Source organism: Corythoichthys intestinalis, chromosome 8 (genome assembly GCF_030265065.1).
Source record: "Corythoichthys intestinalis isolate RoL2023-P3 chromosome 8, ASM3026506v1, whole genome shotgun sequence".
Taxonomy (NCBI): Eukaryota; Metazoa; Chordata; class Actinopteri; order Syngnathiformes; family Syngnathidae; genus Corythoichthys; species Corythoichthys intestinalis.
In genome coordinates this window covers 36,607,461-36,629,093 of record NC_080402.1, presented here as the reverse complement: position 1 = coordinate 36,629,093, position 21,633 = coordinate 36,607,461, and the positions used below count along the sequence as shown (strand labels likewise).

Here is a 21,633-nt window from a genome sequence, read left to right as displayed (position 1 = left end):
TTTTTTATTTACAGATACAGACAAGTTAGATACTCTGCACCACATTAAACGTGGCTTGCCACTTCCCTCAATCGTTGTATTTTTATAGCCTGCTTTAGCTAAACTGGTTTGATTGAGGTAAACTGTTCTGAAACTACAGTACCGCTGCTAAGGTTGCATATAAAAATGGGTTTTGAAGCTCTCTAGTGGCTGATTTTAGTTTTACAAGGGGCCCCTTAGGTGATGGTGATGAGATTGGGAATGGTGAATGTTCTGATTTTCTTAGGTTTAAATAAAAGGACAGGTGGTGTTTAGAAGCAGTAAAAAAAAAAAAAGCAAAGCGCACACAGAAAGCAGGAGGCGTCAAAGGGGGGGCGGGGGGGGCAAAATCAGGGCAGGTATCTTACGAATAATAAAATAGAACATTTCTCATATTTCTATGATGCAGGAAAATAATCTATTAATATCATAACAAGACATAAAAATGATAACATTTATGAAGTGTTTTTGTGCAGTGGGCAGTGTCAAGACAGGAAGTGGTTTTCAATGTCATGCAGCAGCATTTGACAGGAAACTTATGTCAACAGTCAGTAGTCATGCAGATTATTTGCAACTGTCACCCTTGCGCATTAGAGCATTGCTATTTTACCATGTTATTATGTATTAACCAAAATGAATCAAAAGATAGGTATACTGTATTTAGTTGCCACATATGTGGTATCAATTCTGCATGGCTTATTTTTTCTGAAAATATTAACGTTTGGCTTCATACAAACATTTTGAGCTGTGGTTGACCAATACGATAATCAGTTTAATATATATTCAATTGTGGTAAATAAAAAAAAAAATTTAAAAAACGGCTTGACTTTGTTTTAGCTCTTGTATTAATTCATACCTGCAGATCACACAACTTAATATTTGGGTTTCTTATAAACCTGTGCACAATAAAAACTAGGTATGGCTCAAACTGCTTGAAAAGCGGGGGTATGAGAATAGGAAGTAAAAAGCATAAGTTGAATTAATTAAAGATACTTAGAAAAAAAGAGTGAGGAACTAAGTAGTTAAGTACTGCACCAAAGCAACCACAAGCAGGCCTTCAGGTTGGTTATGTTGAGTGAAAACAGGAAATGATGAAAGATGCAGTGAGAAACAGTTGCTTCATGTCACTCATTGTACACGAGCCAAGCTTAAGGTAAGTCAGATTGGGAAATGCGTGTCTGTCCAAAGAAAAGTCATTGCAGTGTTTTTTTATGGCTTTTAGACAAAAACTACTAACTTCAATTATAGCTTGATAATTAGAATGGGCACTGAAGAAAAGCAAGTTGAGTCTGCATCTTATCCACCTCCACAAGAACAAGGATCACCAAATAAGAAGAAAAATCCTCCTGCAAATCATCTTGAGGGACAAGCAGCTGAGTCCACTGATCCACTCAGCACATACTCATGGCAAAGTACCTCACTGGGTTCATTTTATGAGGTGACTGAAGATGGAGCGGCCTCTGCAGCACCGACAACTGAGAGGATTCAAAAGGGCAATAAATGGAGCAAAATGCAACTGTGGCGCAAGACACTGAGTGAGGAAGACAAAACATCCAAGATGAACTCACCAGGAAAGAATCCCTTCAGGAGGGCACTATCTTTGCCTCCTGCGTCCCTTTTTGCCACCCTGACCCAGTCTTCTAGCTCTGCCAGCGCACCCCAAGGAGAACAGTCATCTCCTTCTGCTGCAGAGGCCACTTGGGAACCTGAACAAGGAGGAGGAGGAGCTCGTTTCAAAAAGTACTGGAGGTCTATGTCTCAGAAACTCAAAAGGCCCAGACTATACAGTCGAAATAGCACCCCTACATTGTTATCAGGTAAGGTGTGTGAGTGTGTGCATAACTTTAATAGATAAATTATATGTTACAGTGGGGCAAATAAGTATTTAGTCAACCACCAATTGTGCAAGTTCTCCTACTTGAAAAGATTAGAGAGGCCTGTAATTGTCAACATGGGTAAACCTCGACCATGAGAGACAGAACATGGAGAAAAAAAAAACAGAAAATCACATTGTTTGGTTTTTAAAGAATTTATTTGCAAATCTTGGTGGAAAATAAGTATTTGGTCAATACTAAAAGTTCATCTCAATACTTTGTTATGTACCCTTTGTTGGCAATAACAAGGCCAAACGTTTTCTGTAACTCTTCACTCTTCGCTTGGTGTAAATAAATCAACTGTTGGAGCAATTATTAGAAAATGGAAGACATACAAGACCACTGATAATCTCCCTCGATCTGGGGCTCCATGCAAGATCTCACCCCGTGGCGTCAAAATGATAACAAGAACGGTGAGCAAAAATCCCAGAACCACACGGGGGGACCTAGTGAATGGCCTACAGAGAGCTGGGACCACAGTAACAAAGGCTACTTTCAGTAACACAATGCGCCGCCAGGGACTCAAATCCTGCACTGCCAGGCATGTCCCCCTGCTGAAGCCAATACATGTCCAGGCCCGTCTGCGGTTCGCTAGAAACCATTTGGATGATCCAGAAGAGGATTGGGAGAATGTGTTACGGTCAGATGAAACCAAAATAGAACTTTTTGGTAGAAACACAGGTTCTCGTGTTTGGAAGAGAAAGAATACTGAATTGCATCCGAAGAACATCATACCCACTGTGAAGCATGGGGGTGGAAACATCATGCTTTGGGGCTGTTTTTCTGCAAAGGGACCAGGACGACTGATCTGTGTAAAGGAAAGAATGAATGGGGCGATGTATCGAGAGATTTGAGTGAAAATCTTCCATCAGCAAGGATATTGAAGATGAGACGTGGCTGGGTCTTTCAGCATGACAATGATCCCAAACACACAGCCAGGGCAACAAAGGAGTGGCTTCGTAAGAAGCATTTCAAGGTCCTGGAGTGGCCTAGCCAGTCTCCAGATCTCAACCCCATAGAAAATGTGTGGAGGGAGTTGAAAGTCCGTGTTGCCGAACGACAGCCCCAAAACATCACTGCTCTAGAGGAGATCTGCATGGAGGAATGGGCCAAAATACCAGCAACAGTGTGTGAAGAGCTTGTGAAGAGTTACAGAAAACGTTTGGCCTCCGTTATTGCCAACAAAGGGTACACAACAAAGTATTGAGATGAACTTTTGGTATTGACCAAACACATATTTTTCACCATGATTTGCAAATAAATTATTTAAAAACCAAATAAAATAAATAAATAAATAAAATAAATTCTTTAAAAATCAAACAATGTGATTTTCTGTTTGTTTGTTTTTTCCCCACATTCTGTCTCTCAAGGTTGAGGTTTAACCATGTCGACAATTACAGACCTCTCTAATATATTCAAGTGGGAGAACTTGCACAATTAGTGGTTGATGAAATACTTATTTGCCCGACTGTCTTTAGTCAGGCAGGTAATGTGACTGTTAGCATTGAATGATGCGTTCTGATTATTCACCTCATCACTATAATGAAATCAGTTCAACGCATAGGTATTTAAAACAAAAACAATTTAAAAAAAACCTTGTTTGCCTCAGGCATGGATATAATCCAATCATGTAAAACAACAGACCATTAAGCATGTATTATACAAGTTGAGCAATTGTAAAAACAGTTTAGCCCAAAATTATATGTGCATATGTCAGTATTTTGACATTTGGTCAATAAAAATGATGCAAGACAGTAGTGAGTAAAGAAAAAAACCCATCTTCCATTACTCATCTGCCATACACAGAAAACAGATTGAGCTAAATTCATGAAGATTCTCGATGGATATTAGTTAAATATGTGATATATTCACATGCATTTCTGTGCTTTGAATATCATAAAGACTTGAGTGGAGGAACACTGGGGAAAACTAACAGGATGTCTCTAGCTCTATGTGTGTCTTGTAAAGACAGATAGCATCGCTTTCCACTTTTCAAATGGGAGTGGCAAAGTGTGATGAGGAGATATGTGCAAAGCACAAATACAAAATAAACAGAGGCCAGCATATGCATGTAATTATGCTCTGGTTTTTGCTGGTTTAGTAAAGCTGCATGCAGCATGCTGTGATTTCTAATCAGAATTAAGGAAGGGTTTCGAGTTTCATTGGAGCATTTTGTTTAACCTCATGCTTGCTTGTCTGCTGACTGTGTTTTCTTGAAGGTGAGAATGAAGCTGTGTCCACAGAACTTGAGAAAAACCAGTGGGCGCAACCCCAGGAGGTTCCCTTATGGAACATTAACAACTGCATTTTTCAAGATGGACAGATTCTCATCTGCTCCGAGGAAGACGTAATAGCCACACATCAACACAATCTTGTTTTCAGTTTGAATAACAACCGCAAAAATAATCTTTCATGGTTTTGCTTTTGTCTGTGTCCACAGCCAACAATTTGGACACGAACCCGTGTTCACAGCTGCCTGTCCAACCTCAGCATGCAGAATCTTGTAGACATTGATGCTGGTCAATAAGCAAATTATTCTATTTACTCTGTTTCTATTTCAATTTATGAAAAAGTATAACCACAGATAGCCACAGAGGAAAAAGCAAAATGTTTATGCAAGTATGAATGTCAAATTGTTTCCTTGTTGTGTGTGTGTGTGTGTGGGGGGGGGGGGGGGGGGGGGGGTATGTGTGTTTGTTTGCTGTGGAAGATAGCATCAATAGCTGTTCTTGTGGTCAAATTTAACCAAAGAGCATGTGTAGTCCACTTCTCATTCAACAAGATCAGAGCTGCATAGAGTTAGCTTTGATTTTTGCTGGTGGGTTTGTAGGCTGGTTGTACCAACATTAGACCCCTAAAGAGAAGAGAGAATGTTACAGGGATTTATATCTATGAAACAAGACTTTTTTTGTACCAAATGATGGGATTCAAACAATGGATTGTTTGTGGTGGGGCTTTGGGTAAGTGGCAAAACTGAGAAGTTAGCAAAGGCAAATTTTACTTTAGCTTTAGTTACTTTCAAACCTCGATTGAAGCTAGTGATTGGAGGTAACAAAATAGATATTTTATTTCCGTACTTAATATATTTTGGTAGATCTTTATGTGTATTCCTTTTGCTGTTGACTGAACTACTGTTACTCTCTGCTATATAATTTTAGACACGTCTTTTCTTCAATACATTACCTCTTAAAACATTGTCAAGCATTTTACCTTTTTTAAATGGAGATAAACAGATAAAACCCACATAAAGATTTGAATGCAGCATCAGCGGCACTCAAGATTTTGGTTGATTTTCGATGATCTTTTAAGGCAGAACTTAAACCAGGTAGTCTTTGCCATCACGACCCAACAGATTCTAAAAAGCATTGCTTTCCTCAGAGTTGTGCATATTTTAGCATTTTTGTTAGTCATTAAACAAAATTGAAAAGCCATATAGGTTTGGTTCTGTCTCAGCGCACGCACTATGAATGTTGGTAGGAAAGGGAAACTACCTTGCCATTCGGAAGCCAAGTGTTCAACGGGAAGTGTACCATATAACACACAGTAAACTTTAGAACCTAAAAAAAAAAAATCAGTATCTGTACTACCTCAGCTTGAAACCACATCCTGTATTAATGATTTTTTTGTTAAATTTTAAATGTCAACCTTCCTCTGACGGAAATGCAGCACATAATGAGCCAAGCTATTTTGGGAGTGATAATGGAAATTTTGAGAGAGCGTACAAGAAAGTATTCATTTAAATATATAAATAATTTCCTTTTTTTCTCTCTTACATATGTTGATTTCAGAATGTAGTCCTGACCAAATGGGCCCTCGACCAAAGAAAGAAGATGGCGGTGTGCGAGTAAGTGCTGCACATGTTAAATTCAATGATCTTTCAAATTAATTTTAAAATTTTCATCCATTTCACTCTGAAGGCATTGATTAAGCGACGTCTGGAGAATAAGGCCAAAAGAAATAGCAACACACAACTGAACCACGTGGGATTAAACAAAGGAAGCAGGTACATTACATGCTCATTTTGAGAATTCTTATCTGAAGCTCAGATGCTTAGCTAACTCCAGTGTTTTGGGATTTTTGTGTATTGTGGAATCTCCTTTGTCTTTTTGAAGCCCGCCTCTCGAATAAATAGTTTCTATTCTCAGCCCGGGTGTTTTTGCTATGCTGTGTGTTTCTGCATTTATGTTACCTCATCTCCAAGTAAATACAACAATACAACTTCTCATAGCAGTATAAGCACTATGAGATAACTCACTTTTTCTTGATAAAGAAACCTAGTTATGATCTCCATTGTGACAGAATGTCCCTCTACCCTATGTAATTTAGGCACTATGGATCAAAGGAGTCTGTATCAATTCCTGTGAGTCCAGTTGGGAGTGTAGATCTGAGTGCAGATGCCAGCACTGTGGTCAGGCCAGTCCACAGCTCAATTTTAGGGGAGAAGTACTGTTTTGAGGTAGTGTACACTTCTTTATTTTGAAGGATAGTTGTCAAGGTCCACCTTTGGTCAAGTAGAATTATTAACTCGGTAACACTTTACTATAAGGGTCCCTTAATAAACATTATTTAATACATTTTTAGACAACAATTAATGTTTAGGTAATATGACAATAATTCATTTAATTCCTTATCCAACCTTTATTAATATATTAGTTAACATGAGATAATGCATTAAGTTAATGCATTAGTTAATGCGTTTTAAGACAATAACTAATGTTTAAGTAACATTACAATAATTCATATAATCCCTTATTTAACATTTAGTAATATATTAATTAACATTTGTTAATGCATAACCAGACAGTAACTAATAGTTTGATATTTTTTTTTAGAAATATGTGTAATACATTACTTACCATTAATTCACATGTACATTAGTGCATTAATAAGTAGTTGTTAATGTATACTGGTATTAGCAAGTGATTGTTATTTTAAAATGAGAAACATTGCTCTGTGAGTCCTTGGGTGCTGCTAACCTAACCTTAAGTATGGTATTATTTTATGTGAACGTACCTCATAAGTATTACTTAACCTCAATTAACCATTGCGGTACTGAATGTTTTTTGGACCCTTATTATAAAGTGTAGCACATATGTCCCTTAACTAAGAAATTATAAATGCTTAAGTCCCCCCCACTCCTTCAACCTTTATTAACCATTACTGAATGCTTTTTGGACCCTTATTGTAAAGTGTAGCACAGGGTTCACTAAATCCGAACCTCGGTGCCACTTTTCCTGTCGTGTTTTCTATGTCTCCCTCCCCCAACACACCTGAATCAAAATAATCAGGATCATTATCAGGCTTCTGGAGAGGTTGCTGATGACATAATCATTTGATTCAGGTGTGTTAGGGGAGAGAGACATGGAAAACACAACAGGAAAAGTGGCACCGAGGTCCGGATTTAGTGAACCCTGGTGTAGCACATGTGTCCCTTGACTAAGAAATTATAAATGCTTAAGTTAACAAACCCTAACCCTAAACTTATATAGGCCTACACAAGTATACAGTATATTTTTAATTTGACCAAACCATTAGTTACTGTCTGGTTATGCATTAACTAATGCATTAACTAATTCTTTAACTAATGTTTATTAATATATTAATAAATGTTAAATAAGCAATTATATTAATTATTGTAATGTTACATAAACATTAGTTAATGTCCAAAAATGCATTAACTAATGTTAAATAAGGGACCCTTATTGTAAAGTGTTACGATTAACTTTGACCTTTACTTTATGTATTGCTCCTATACTGTAGGTCATAAACTCCGAGAACACGCACTGCTTTGGTTGCTCCTCAGCTGCAGAGCGTGATCGTTGGATTGAAGACCTGAGAAGGGCTGCCCAACCCAATAAGGTGACCAAAGTATCCGATTTGATATATTGATCCAAAAGGGTCCCTAATTGTATGAATCTGTTCACAGGATAACATTGAGCGCACAGAGAACTCCCTAAATCTGTGGGTGAAAGAAGCAAAGGATCTGCCGCCTAAACGCCGTTATTACTGTGAAGTACACTTGGATGGGACTCTGTTTGCCCGTACCACGAGCCGCCTTGTTGGAAAGGCACACAGTCGCTCTAGCCTTGCTGTGGAATGCTCTACTGGCTCTTCAGGAAGCCTGGGTGGCAGCGGAGGTGTTTCTGGGGGGTGTCAGTTGTTCTGGGGAGAATTCTTTGAACTTGACAATCTTCCATGCATCTCCCAAATCACCTTGCATCTCTTCCGCGAGGAAGACCCCAAGAAAAAGCGCCATTCCCGAGATGATTACAGTCTGCATCCACTGGGTAGTGTGAATATTCCATTAGTTGATATCCAAGGGAGGACCTATCAGGAAAAGTGGTATCCCATCATTCCTTACAAGCTCCCAGGCGTTGGGAGCGCCAAAGAGCATCTGGGGCCTCATGCTTCTCTCCGCATCAAGGCCCGTTTTCAGAATCTGCAGGTTCTACCTATGGAAAAATACAAGGAGTTTGCTGAGCATGTGACTATTAATTATGTAGAAATGTGCAAAAGCTTAGAGCCTCTTCTGAATGTGAAGGAAAAAGAGGAGCTGGCCGGGGCTCTTGTGCATGTGTTGCAGAGCGTCGGCAAGGCAAAGGTAAAACGTAGAAATGTTCAACCTAATAGTTAACATCCCCTATTTTATTCATTTTTTAGGTGTCTCTCATTCATACAGCTTTTAAGTACAGTTTTTTGGGCTTAGTCCTCTCTCATTGGTCAATTATAGCCAGCTCGGCTATGCTCTAGATGGGGAAATTATTCAATTTAGCCTCTAGTATGGTTGCCTTCTCAACTTTCTAATCAACACCATATGATACATAATTAACACCATACAGCAGCGGTCCCCAACCTTTTTTGCACAGCATAAAAAAAAAAAAAATTGACAGTAATTATAAAATAACACGACAGAGCTAAAAACGAACATTATGTGCAGGGAAAATGTATGTAACTCACCATCTGCTGAATCAACCAGTTTTTAACAGCGGCCTCTCCTAAAACTTGACGGCAAATATCCCTGGTGACAGACATAATGAGTTCTTCTCCAATCGTGACAGGTTTCTTGGCTTTAGCAATACAAGGTATGATGCTCTCAGTGCATTCGATTTTGTTGCCTCATTTGCTAGCTTTTAGAACACATATTATGCAGAATGGACTTGGTTGTAGGCTCCTCCTCTGGCTCGGCATGTGGCCTTTCCCCCGTAAAAAAGCAGTCCAAAGACGTCGCAGCACACAGCAGATAACGTTAGCTACATTGACTGACGCTGGGCTACTATAGGTGTGCAAACACCCCAGAAATAGTGGTCAACCACTCGAGGGGGACGCACACAAATCTCTACTCAGATTAGTTAATAGAGTAGATAGGCATATTAATGTCTCAAGAGGCACAGGCCAGATTGCGGTTGTTAATTCATTATTTCTCTGCTGACCAGTAGTAAGTGGTGGTTGGGCATCAGTGCCATACATTTGTACAATCAGGGCTAACTTAAATGTAATGGTTATCTTATCTGCATACAAATTATTGAAGTTCTTCTTAAGTGTGACGTTTACGTCTCTGAAAAAGTGTCATGAAGACCATCAATGCTTAAAGGCAAACTGATATTATATGTGATGTTTCAGGAGTTCCTTGTTGATTTGGGCGTCTCGGAGGTTGAACGTCACGGAGAAAAGGAAGCGCTTATCTTCAGAGAGAACACACTTGCCACTAAAGCCATAGATGAATATATGAAGTTGGTTGGACAAAAATACCTCATCGACACACTAGGTAAAATATTTTAGCTCAATCTTGGTTACCTTAATTAGAAATATTTTCACTGAGCTCTCGTTCTGATCCTTTCAGGGGATTTTATTATACGACTTTATGGAATGGGGGACAACTGTGAAGTTGACCCCCGCAAATGTCATGCCTCCGATCTATCAAACAATCAGAGGCACTTGAAGGAAGTGTGCGACGAGGTGGTGCAAAAAATTATTGACCTCCACGGGTAAGATAATGAAGCTTAGAAAAAAAAAATAGGGGGAACTAGGTAAGTCTTCAACTCAAAGAAATATTTCAATATCTTTAGACACTTTCCCGAAGAATTAAACAAGATTTTTTCAAGTTGGAAAGAGATGTGTGAAAACCAAGGAAGACCAGAGATTGGTCCACGTCTTATCTCTGCTTCCCTCTTCCTTCGTTTTTTGTGTCCCGCTGTCCTCAGTCCGTCCCTTTTTGGTTTGATACAACCATACCCAGAGCAAAATACCCTGCGCACACTCACCTTGACTGCCAAAGTCATTCAGAACTTGGCAAACTTCACTCTGTGAGTGGCTTCATTTGTACCAACAGTCAATATGCACAACTTTTAACACCCAAGAGAATTTACCATTCACTTTTACTTTACCATTATATTGTTCTTCTGCAGGTTTGGAGAGAAGGAAGAGTACATGCTATTCATGAATGAATTCTTAAAGCAGCATTGGGATAGAATGAGGGGCTTTCTCCAAACAGTATCAAATCCATGCAGTGAGGTCCCAATGAGCTCTTTTGATGGCTATGTGGATCTACCGCTCCGACTGGCAGTGTTGCATAGCCTGCTAGTTGATATCCTTTATCGACGGGATCAGGTAGGAGAGAAAACTGAGAAACGTGATAACAAATAAAGTGTCCTTCAGTATGTGCTCAAATATTGATTCTGAAAGTGCAACTAACATATTGTTTCAAATATGTGCAGAATTTTTAAAAATATGACTGTGCATAATGTTCGAAATTGCAACATGTAAAGGCAATCATTTAAGTCTTTATTTATTTATGGAAAATCATTTTAGATGCATCATCTCCGTCGGAAATTCTCACAATACATGAACATAATCACTAATAAAAGACAATCAACAATTAGAAGAAATTTCAGATCATAGTTCAAAAATATTTGACCAAACAGTATATAGACTTTTAACTTAGCTTTAATTTTTGGTGTTGCTCTGGCTTTCATATAGCTTCTGCCAGGATAGTGAATACTCTGTACTGTGGCTGGGTGTGGTGACGTTATATGATGTTATGTGACTTCCTTGTGACCAGTGTGTTATAAATGCCTTTCAACTGTGACAAACCATAGCCAGGAAACCCATAAAGTGTGTTAGGAGTGATGACGATTGTTAAGGCCAATGACTGACAGGAGACTTTGTAAAGGAGTATTTTAAATTTTTAGCTTTGGCATGGGGCCCAAAGTGAGATTTTCTTTTACTCTGTCTCTATTTGTCATTGAATAAGACAAATGAGCAAAAATATTTGGTTGCAATTCTGAATACATAATTTTTCATCCAAATGTATTCCTAAAAAATAATAAATATATATACAGTGGGGCAAATAAGTATTTAGTCAAGCACTAATTGTGCAAGTTCTCCCACTTGAAAATATTAGAGAGGCCTGTAATTGTCAACATGGGTAAACCTCAACCATGAGAGACAGGATGTGGGGGAAAAAAAACAACAGAAAATCACATTGTTTGGTTGTGGACATGTGTCTTTTATACCGATAATGATTTAAAACAGGTGCCATTAATACAGGTAACGAGTGGAGCCTCGTTAGAGCTCATTAGAAGAAGTTAGACCTCTTTGACAGCCAGAAATCTTGCTTGTTTGTAGGTGACCAAATACCTATTTTTCACTAATTTGGAAATAAATTCTGTAAAAATCAAACAATGTGATTTTCTGTTGTTTTTTTCCACATTCTTTCTCTCATGGTTGAGGTTTACCCATGTTGACAATTACAGGCCTCTCTAATCTTTTCAAGTAGGAGAACTTGCACAGTTGGTGGTTGACTAAATACTTATTTGCCCCACTGTATGTACATATTGTTGATCGTAAAAGAAAAAGTAACCAGAGGGATTCTTTTCTATGAGATTCATTTGTATTTAATCTGCTAATTCAGTGACAACTGACAAGCAAGTCCATCAATTTCTGACAAAATGTTTTTTTGGGACGCTACTTTACTCTGGTTGCTTTTCTTTTGGCTGTTTGTCTGCAAAGTGCTTTTGCAGTGTTATGAACAGTGTTGCTTTTCCATACAGTTGAGATAGTTTTTACATTCAATAGGAGACAATAGAGAGATTGGATCCTCTACCTTTGATTCTGAACCAGATCACAGAGTCACTAGGCCCTGAGATACATAAGATCACAATTAACAAGTATGTGTTCTTTAAAACCAATCATTTGTTGTTGTCATACTTTTGTAAAAGTGTCAGTTATGTTCTTTCTCAAAGCCCAAGAAAACAGGCCAAGCCAATCTATGTTCCTCCAAAAGATTTGGTAAAATTCAGCCCCCATCAATCATCCCTCCAGCAACTGCCTCAGGATGTCAAAAGACCAAGAGATGGGTATGTGGGCTAATGTTAAAAGGAAAAAATATTTTGTATAAAACCATGATGTACAATGCACATTATTTAGGATCAATGGATTTGAAAATTTCCATTTCTTAACTTCTAACTTCTTATTCATTTTGCAGAGACAACAAAGCTTGGAGAAGAAATCCAGTCATCAGGACCCAAAGTGCCCCACATAGACGTCCTGAAAAGAGACTGAAGAGGCAGGCAAGTTCTGAAGCTCTGCCCACAGCCAACCACGAGCAAGATTTGGAAACACACCAACCCATGATCTCGTCACCAACTGTGAGTGTAATTATATTTGTGTGTGTGGAGGGGTCTACAATTTTTATCATAGGTGCATGTCCACTGTTAGAGAGATAATCTAAAAGAAAAATCCAGAAATCACAATGCAGGATTTTTTAACAATTTATTTGTCTGATACAGCTACAAATAAGTATTTGAACACCTGTCTATCGGCTAGAATTCTGACCCTGAAATGCCTGTTAGTCTGCCTATTAAAAGTCCACCTCCGCTCCATGTATTATCCTAAATCAGATGCAGCTGTTTGAAGTCAATAGCTGCATAAAGACACCTGTGGCCCCCATAAGTAAGACTCAAACTTCTAACATGGTCAAGACCAAAGAGTTGTCCAAATACATGAGAGACAAAATTGTTCACCTCCACAAGGCTGGAAAGTGCTAAGGAGCAATTATTAAGCAGCTTGTTGCAGCAATCATTAGAAAATGGAAGAAGCTAAACATGACGGTCAATCTCGGTCATAGTGGAGCCCCATGTAAAATATCAACTCATGGGGTCTCAATGATCCTAAAAAGGTAAGGAATCAGTCCAGAACTAAACGACAGGAGTTACTTAATGACCTGGTGGTGGTAACCTTGGTGGTCAGATGAGAGTAAAATATAACTTTTAGGTCATAATTCCACTAACCGTGTTTGGAGGAAGAAGAATGATGAGTACTGTCCCAAGAACGCAATCCCTACTGTAAAACATGGGGGTGGTAGCATCATGCTTTGGGAATGTTTTTGTGCGCATAAGACAGGACAAGTTCACTTTATTAAAGAGATGATGACTGGGGCCCCGCATTGGGAGATTTTGGGGAACAACCTCTTTCCCTCAGTCAGCACTGGAAGATGGGTCATGGCTGGGTCTTCCAACATGACAATGACCCAAAGCACACAGTCAGAAAAACCAAGGAGTGGCTCCGTAAGAAGCATATCAAGGTTCTAGCATGGCCTAGCCAGTCTCCAGACCAAAGCCCAATAGAAAACCTTTGGCGGGAGCTCAAACTCTGTGTTTCTCAGTGACATCCCAGAAACCTGACTGATCTAGAGAAGATTTATGTGGAGGAGTGGTGCAAAATCCCTGCTGCAGTCTGTGCAAACCTGGTGAAAACCTACAGGAAACGTTTGACGTCTGTAATTGCTAACAAAGGTTACTGTACCAAATTTTTGTTTCCTCAGGTGTTCAAATACTTATGTGCAGCTGTATCACACAAATAAATCGTTAAAAAAATCATACATTGTGATTTCTGGATTTTTCTTTTTAGATTATATCTCTCACAGTGGACATGCACCTACCATGAAAATTTCAGACCCTTCCATTAATTTCTAACTATATACTGTATATACTAGTACGTACAGTATACATACATACATACTACATACATTGTGTGCCTATCATAAGTATTCGCACCCTTGGATGTTTTCCCCTTTTATTGCATACTTAAATCAATCACGGTCAAAAAATTGGGCATTTTTAGTACAAAAAATGTACTGGAAAATACTATTTAATGTCAAAGTGAAAACATATTTCTACAGACTAATGTAAATTGAATAAAAATACGATATATAAATGAAAATAATTGTTTTCATAATTTTTCACAGCCTTCAAGTCAATATTTCATAGATGCATCTTTGGCTGCAATTACAGCAGTTAGTTTGTGTGGATAAGTCTCAATCAGTCTTGTACATTTGCCCACTGAAATTTTGCGCCATTCCTTTTTGCAAAACTGCTCAAGCTCTGTCAAGTTCCGTGGGTATGGGGCATGCACAGTCCTTTTGAAGTCCAGCCACAAATGCTCTAAAGCAGGGGTCGGGAACCTTTTTGGCTGAGAGAGCCATGAACACCACATATTTTTAAATGTAACTCCGTGAGAGCCGTGCATTTTATGTAATTTCAACACTCTGAATTCTTTTTAATAACATTGTTATGCTGTTGCTAATCAATCAATCAATGATATTTCTTACCATTGTTGCGACTTTTGGTGCTGCATGGTTTTGCTGATGGCTTCTTAGTCTGGTTGATAATTGGTGGGGTTAAGCTTCATGCAGGCGTTGAGAAACTTAGGATGTTCTTTTCATGTTCACGAAACAAGTTTATCCATCGGTAGATTTTTTTCCTTCAGCAAACTCGGTGAAGGACTTGAATAAATCCTCCCCTCTTGTCCCTTTCATAGTCAAAACCTTGCAATCTCGCTGAACTGGGATAAGTTGCTTAAGTCTGTTGACTCATCCAAAGCGAGAGAAAAAGAAACGGTGCCACATTTATGTCCTGCTGATAAGTACAATACTCCTCGTCTTTTTTTTCTTTTTGCCACCTTCACAAGAGGGTTTCTAAAATTAGCTGACAAATGACAACGCGGAAAACGAAACTGAAAACGAGGGAAGTTTACTTCCTGATCTTGCACACATCGGCCGCTATTTTCGACAGCAAAATACGGTAACCCCACTTGAACAGTGTCTCTGCCTCATCCGTGTTGCCTATGCGAGTGATAGATAGTTTAATAGATAGACACAAAAACATGTATGTTTGCCACTTTCCCACTAAAATTGCTGCGCTTTCTAGTCACCGGTGACTGTCGCCACAGTTTTGGTAATGCAGTGCTCTCAACTCCCAACCATAGTCGGGAGTTGACCGGTGATTTCCGTGGCTTGTTCGTCGTTGCTCCTGCGTCCGGTCCTTCCTTCGGGGAGGTGGCCTAGTTTATAAGAACACATAGACGTGTCGGATGGCTTTTTATCAGAGACTTTATTAACAAAAACAAAAACCAGTGGGGGACACCCAGCCACTCAACACGGCGCTCCCACGCAACTCTCTCTCTACACTTGTCTCTGTCTCCCCTTACGGTCGCCACTTCTTCTTCTGCACTAAATTGGCAATGCTGGTCATGTTGAAACGGTACAGCGGCCCCTTGGGGATGCCGGTAAGAGCGCAAAGGGGTATAATGAAACTTTTTTTTTTTTTTTTTTTTTTTAAATAATTAAAGATTGTCTGCGAGACAGATGCAGCCGTCAAAAGAGCCAGATCTGGCTCGCGAGCCAAAGGTTCCCGACCCCTGCTCTAAAGGATTGAAATCTGGGCTTTGATTTGGCCACTCCAGAATATTTACCTGGTTCTTTTTTTTTTTTTAACCATTTCTGTGCAGCTTTTGCAGTGTGGTTTGGATCATTGTTTTGCAGAAGGAATATTTTGAGCTGGACTGACTGATAATGTAACTGTAATATTAGAATGAATTAATCTGTCTTGATCAGACCGAAGCAATCAAACCATGTGCACCAGTTCCTTGGATTAAAGATACGCAAAACAGGCAATCCACAGAGATGAAGTCTGAGCAGGAGGAACTCAGTTTACTGGATAGGGTATGTCATGCCTGCTTCACAAAGCTTTCGTGTACAGTGGTACCTTTACTTACGGAATTAATTGGATCTGGAAGTAGTTTCGAAAACTGAAAATTCCATAAATAGAGACAGCATTTCCATGTAAATGCCCTAATCGGTTCCAAGCGCCCCAAAATTCAGACCTCAATCTTACATCAAGCAGAAAAATGCATCAAAACATGTAACAAATCCATGTCATGATTAGATTATTGCACAATAAACATGAAAGTTGAGCGTAATGTAAAAACAAAGAATTAAGAATAAAAGTTAATACACTCAGGTAAAGGTGTCGGAACACGTCATGGCCCAAGGGGCAAATGAAGAGGATGCTGGGATACACACATACACTTACAGTAGAGGTCACTTTTAGCCAATTGGATGCCAGGAAGACTCTAGGCAACAGCCAGTGGCAGAGCAGCTATAAGTATGTTCAGTAAACTTTGGGAGCTGCAAGCAGCAGCCATAATGTATTTTTGCCTTTTGTATCCTGAAATTTCTTTCTTAACATCAGGCAATATTTTTTCCGCTGAGCCCTGTCGTAACCTGAAAATTCCGTACGTAGAGACGTTCGTACAGGTACCACTGTACTGTAAATATGCCTACCATTTATGGATGCACAGTCAGTAATATATATCTTTGTATACCTTAAATAAGCATGCCCAGGAATTGTCTGAGCTTCGCCAGGGAATTGACCAGGTTACTGAGCGTGAGTTGGAAATGGCAAAACGACTGGAGGACTTCATTAACCAAAGTCAGGACCAGAATGCAATACTGCAAACTGAAATGAATGAGCTCCGGAATCTACTGGCTGTGCGAGAGGAACAGCTTGCTAGCGCCACCTTCAGGTAGAAATTGGTACCTTTAATTTGGTTAGGTACTGCTTGAGTTCCGAGTTCAGCCATCCTTACAATACACTCAAAAAGTTAATTTTAGTAATGCAATCAATTACACATTGATCACAAAATCACTTTCACGCTGTTTTCATATGCCTTTACTGTCTGGGCCTCGGACAGGTTGGGTGTTATAGAGGAAGAGAGAGAGGATGATGTGCGCAAGATTAATGTCGCAATTGCAGCAACTGAGCGCATGAACATACTGGTAAGTTGCCACTATAGAGATGAACATGCTGTATGGTATAAAGTCTGCGTGTGTTAAGAATTTACTTAATTTATTTGAATATAAAATGAGGTGAAATTTGCAATGAAATTAAAAAAAAAAAATCTTATTGTTTTTGCATACACTATAAAAAAATGTCTTAATTAGGAATAGCATGCACTGTTTTTGCAACAAGAAATGCAAGGTAAACATAAGTTTGTATTAAATTTTTCACTAATGAATGAATATTTGTCTCTTTGTACTTTCAGGAGGAGCAGTTTGCTAACTTGATGAAAGACATTCATCAGCTCACTAAGATGTGCAACAATGAACAAGCTGGTGAAAACTAACAAAACTCTCAGTAAATAATCATTTATTTCTGAGGGCTTGCCTCAGTTTTGTATTGTTGGTGTTCATCATAAATGAGGGCACCGCCCAAATAAAGCTTTTATTCATTTCTCAGTACACGCAACGTATCTAAACATTTATGCTAATATTGACAAATGGCCATTGGTTAATAATGAATGTACAATGAAGTATTGTGTAGTTGTGTGCTCAGTGTGCTGCATCATACTGAGACCTGTCTGTAATATACAAATATGTAGGCTGTCTTGTAAAAGTACAGTAGTTCAGACAAAGTATTAGACACAGCTCTTATTATGATCCGTTATAGTTCTGCTCTGCTGCAAACTACAACCACAAGATTGAGAATATGTAATCGGATGTTAACTCTAGCATTGTCAATTGAGAGCATTACCTTAAAGTTAAGACAGAATTTTACAACTATTTTGATGGCTCTCATATGGTTTTATACCTTGAGTATGTTGTCATAACGTGGCTTTTAAGTATATATGTACTCCCTCTATAAGAGGCTGTGTAAAAGTCTACCAATATATGTGATGTTTTAACAGCACAATAACAACGGTAAATACCAATTTCTCTGTCTCATTATTGAATATGCTAAGAAAAACAAGACCATTCTAAAAGCCTAATATTTTGTGTGATCTCTTTTACACTTAGTATAGGCTAATTGTCAAAACAACAACAACAAAGAAACCAAAAAAAAAACTGTATTTGTCACGAACATGTTGTATTTTTACAAATATCTATTTGTGTTTTATCAATCCATCAAGCACCAATGAACAAACTGCAACTAATGCAAGACAAGAAATGTGACTTTACAACAATTTTAGGTGGCAGTAACCAGCCCCTCTAAAACCAAAATGCTGAAGCCTGTATCTGTTCCACTGTAAAATGACAGCTGTGACAAAGGTCTTTAAAAGCAGAACCAAAGTTGCAGCCTGATATAAATAAGTTCACTTTGCTGAGTTGGAAACTTGTTGTGAACTTTGTCCTTTTTCTCATGGGGCAGAAAGCAAAGGTGTTGGTCACACTTGTCAAGCTGATCGAAAAATGTCATTGTTCCCTTATATTCTTAAAGTATCTACTGTAGATGCTTGACACAGTGGCTACTGTGTCCCCATGGCTACTCCTGGTGATGTTAAGTATGCATCAGAGTACTCTAACCTGCCAAAAGTACTATTTTTGTGTCACATGTGCTCACCCATTACACATTATGCCCAGAGTGAATACGCCCTAATGTCCTTAACAATAAGCAGGTTACTAAAGAAGGGCGGAAAAAAATGCATGACAACCATTCAAAACACATATGCAAAAACACACCATGGTATTATGACGTTTGGAATGTATTATATAAAGACTTTTGTGAGTCATACACCTTTAATTCTTTTATTATATTATGAAACTTGTAAATTATGATTAGAGTAAGCAACTCCTCTGGGACCTTCATTAAAATAGGTTTACCTAAGAATGTCAAGTAATTCCACTGAGGCAAACAAAGCAAGATCTCACATTCATATACTGTATGTGAAATCTAATGTATATCACAAAATATAATTAGTAAGAAACATGCAAATCTCTTGTCATACAACAATATGAATCTATAAATGTAATGAAGTGTGTACTAACCAAGCATCGGATCCACTATGAAAAGAATGGATGGTAATCAAAAATGTGAGGGAAACTTCACTAAATTTATGTGTTTCATAGGTTTTTGAATTAATGTACTCTTCACCCACAAAGCAGTGTTTGATTTGAGTGTAACATATTTATGTGGGAGTGCTCAGTGTCAGTGAGTCAGCTGTGCTACACAATGGCTGGAGGAGGTAAAACTCCTAAACTTTCCCCCACTCATAGAAAACAAAATCGCTAGTATGGGGATACTTCAGCTACAGAAACGTTACAGAGGAGGAGGGCCTCAGACATGTAAAACATGTTTGCGGAGGGTGGCTGCTGAGCAGGCAATACCTCCAATATGATTTTGCATTTATACAAAATTAAAGGTTAGTAAACACTGTCATGAACGTTTCCCACCAGCGACGAGAGTTAATTCCAGCATGTTGAGTGTGAATAGCAGTGGTAAAACATGTGCCATTTTTTCTCTCTGGCAACTGTCTGTGTTGGGAAACAGAGTGTGTGTATAATGTAAACATAATATGAGTAACACACTTGGTTTTTATGGAAAGTACCGTAATTAAATTATTTTTGTTCTGATGGTAATAATGTTGAGCTGTGGCTATGGGCTTATGCTCACCTAAGGGACTGCATTTATTTTAATTTTATTTAGAATATTTCAGTTATATGGTGGCCGGGTGGTTAGCACGTCCGCCTCACAGTTTTGATATCAAGGGCTCAATGGTTTCCTTCCACATCCCAAAAACAGGAGTGGTAGGCTGACTGAACATTTGTTGAACATTGTTTGTAGGTATGAGTGTGTGCGTGAATTGTTGTATGAGTCATCTGGCCCTGCGATTGGCTGGCAACCAATTCAGGGTGTACCCCGCCTACTGCCCGTTGTTAGCTGGGATAGGCTCCAGCATCTCCGCGACCCTCGTGAGGAAAAGCGGCATGGAAAATAATGAATGAATATTTCAGTTATTTTTGGTTATGTTTTTTTATGTATTTCAACTTAACATTATACTTATGTTCCAATGTGCTAATATGTGTTGAAAAATAAAAATCCTCTTGAATGGAAAACGTTTTTTTATTTTTATTTTTTTTCCCAGATATGTCAAAGTAACACACTGTGGAGCTGTAATCGCAATACCGTGCAACCGTGATATTTTTGCGTAAGGTTATTATACTGTCAGAATATCATACTGGAACATGCCTAATACATACATACAGAGATCTGAGTCAATATTCAAAGAAATAACCAGAAAATTCATTGACTGCTCAGTTTTTTTTAAAATTGCAAAATGGAATAAACAAGCAATAAAGTTGTCAACACTGTCAACAGAAGCTTAACAAGCTCAAAAACTCCAAAATTTAGCTTATTGGCGGAGTGCAAGCAGTTACCAGGTGCATACCGCCACCTAATGTACAAGAGTGAGGTGGTTTTAATTGGTCAAGATCTTGTTCACCTGCCTATCTTGCCTGTATTTGTGTTGCTGCCTCTAGTGCTCAGTTACGGTATAGTGGCACGGGGTTTATCAATTGAGGCATAACAAGAAACATCAATTCACAAAGAGAAAAAAAAAAACAAACAAAAGCAACAAGTAACACAGGCAACAATTTGAAAGGTAGTGGAGTTAAAAGTACAGATACCTGCTGTAAAGTGAAGTAAAATGTACCACTTCATATTTGTACTTAAGTAAAGTACAGATACACAAATCCACCACTGCCCCATGAAATTCAGAAGAAAGGGATTGAAATTGTGCCTCTGATGTAATGTGCTTTGGAAAAAAACCGCAAGTCCAAAGACAAGATGTGAAACATAGAATCTCTGTAAATAATATATTTTGAAAGACTGTATTAAAACTTATGAAAAAGAAACGCTCCATACTTCATTCTATGACGTCAGACCAAATTGCTACGTTGCTTTGACTAAGTCAGTCCTTCTCAAATAATGGCGCCCCCCCCCCCCCCCCACAGGGGGGCGCAGAGCGATGCCGGGGGGGCACATGTGACCTCGGGGAACATACTTTTTTGCCGTACCAGAAAAAGTGAAACATCCACTCATTGGATGGCAGTGGCACTCTCATTTTTAGAGTGTGCGCAATATTTTTGAAGCAAACAAGAGCACACAGCAAAAAGCACTGGAGATATTAAGAGCTAAGACAAGGATATATGACAAAGCGTATGTGGCGTTTGGCTTAACTTTTAATACAGTGGAAGAAGAGGAAAGACCAATATGTTTACTGTGTCTAAAAATGTTGGCAGCGGACAGCATGAAGCCAAATCATTTAAAGATATTAATTCAAGACATTAGACCTTGATCACATTAATAAGCCGCTTGATTGTTTTTCCAGCGAAAACGTGCAGAATATTGCTAACAATCATCCCGCTTTGTGAGTGTCACATCAGTAAACCAGCTAACACTGTTAGCATCACATAAGGTGGCATACCAAGCTGCTCAGTGCAAAATTAACCCCACACCATAGCAAAGCAGCTGATACCACCTGCAACCAAAATAAAAATTCCCTCCGTCCAATGACACTGTAGTTTTTTTTTTTTTTTTTTTCGTTCAAACTATTTGGCATATTGTTCTCTTGTGTTATTGTTGCTCATCAATGTAAATTTATTTATTACGTTGCTCATCAATGTACA

The 21,633-nt window shown here is 38.6% G+C and overlaps 1 protein-coding gene across 2 annotated transcripts; it reads left to right on the top strand.

Moving 5' to 3' along the window:
• Nucleotides 1-1,150: 1,150 nt before the first annotated feature.
• On the top strand, nucleotides 1,151-20,530 carry rasal3 (RAS protein activator like 3). Of its 2 annotated transcripts, XM_057843148.1 has the most exons (19): nucleotides 1,151-1,835; nucleotides 4,112-4,239; nucleotides 4,333-4,411; nucleotides 5,681-5,736; nucleotides 5,810-5,895; nucleotides 6,219-6,348; nucleotides 7,653-7,751; nucleotides 7,819-8,493; nucleotides 9,513-9,657; nucleotides 9,733-9,877; nucleotides 9,959-10,195; nucleotides 10,298-10,499; nucleotides 11,967-12,058; nucleotides 12,134-12,247; nucleotides 12,376-12,538; nucleotides 15,784-15,891; nucleotides 16,564-16,754; nucleotides 16,923-17,007; nucleotides 17,274-20,530. In XM_057843148.1, the coding sequence occupies exons 1-19, from the start codon at nucleotides 1,280-1,282 to the stop codon at nucleotides 17,352-17,354; spliced, it is 3,372 nt and encodes a 1,123-aa protein (XP_057699131.1). In that variant the 5' UTR covers nucleotides 1,151-1,279; the 3' UTR covers nucleotides 17,355-20,530. The 2 variants fall into 2 exon arrangements, with proteins under 2 accessions (XP_057699131.1, XP_057699133.1); XM_057843150.1 differs by lacking the exons at nucleotides 1,151-1,835; nucleotides 4,112-4,239; nucleotides 4,333-4,411 and adding an exon at nucleotides 4,611-4,852 and having other exon boundaries at nucleotides 17,274-20,526.
• Nucleotides 20,531-21,633: the final 1,103 nt, after the last annotated feature.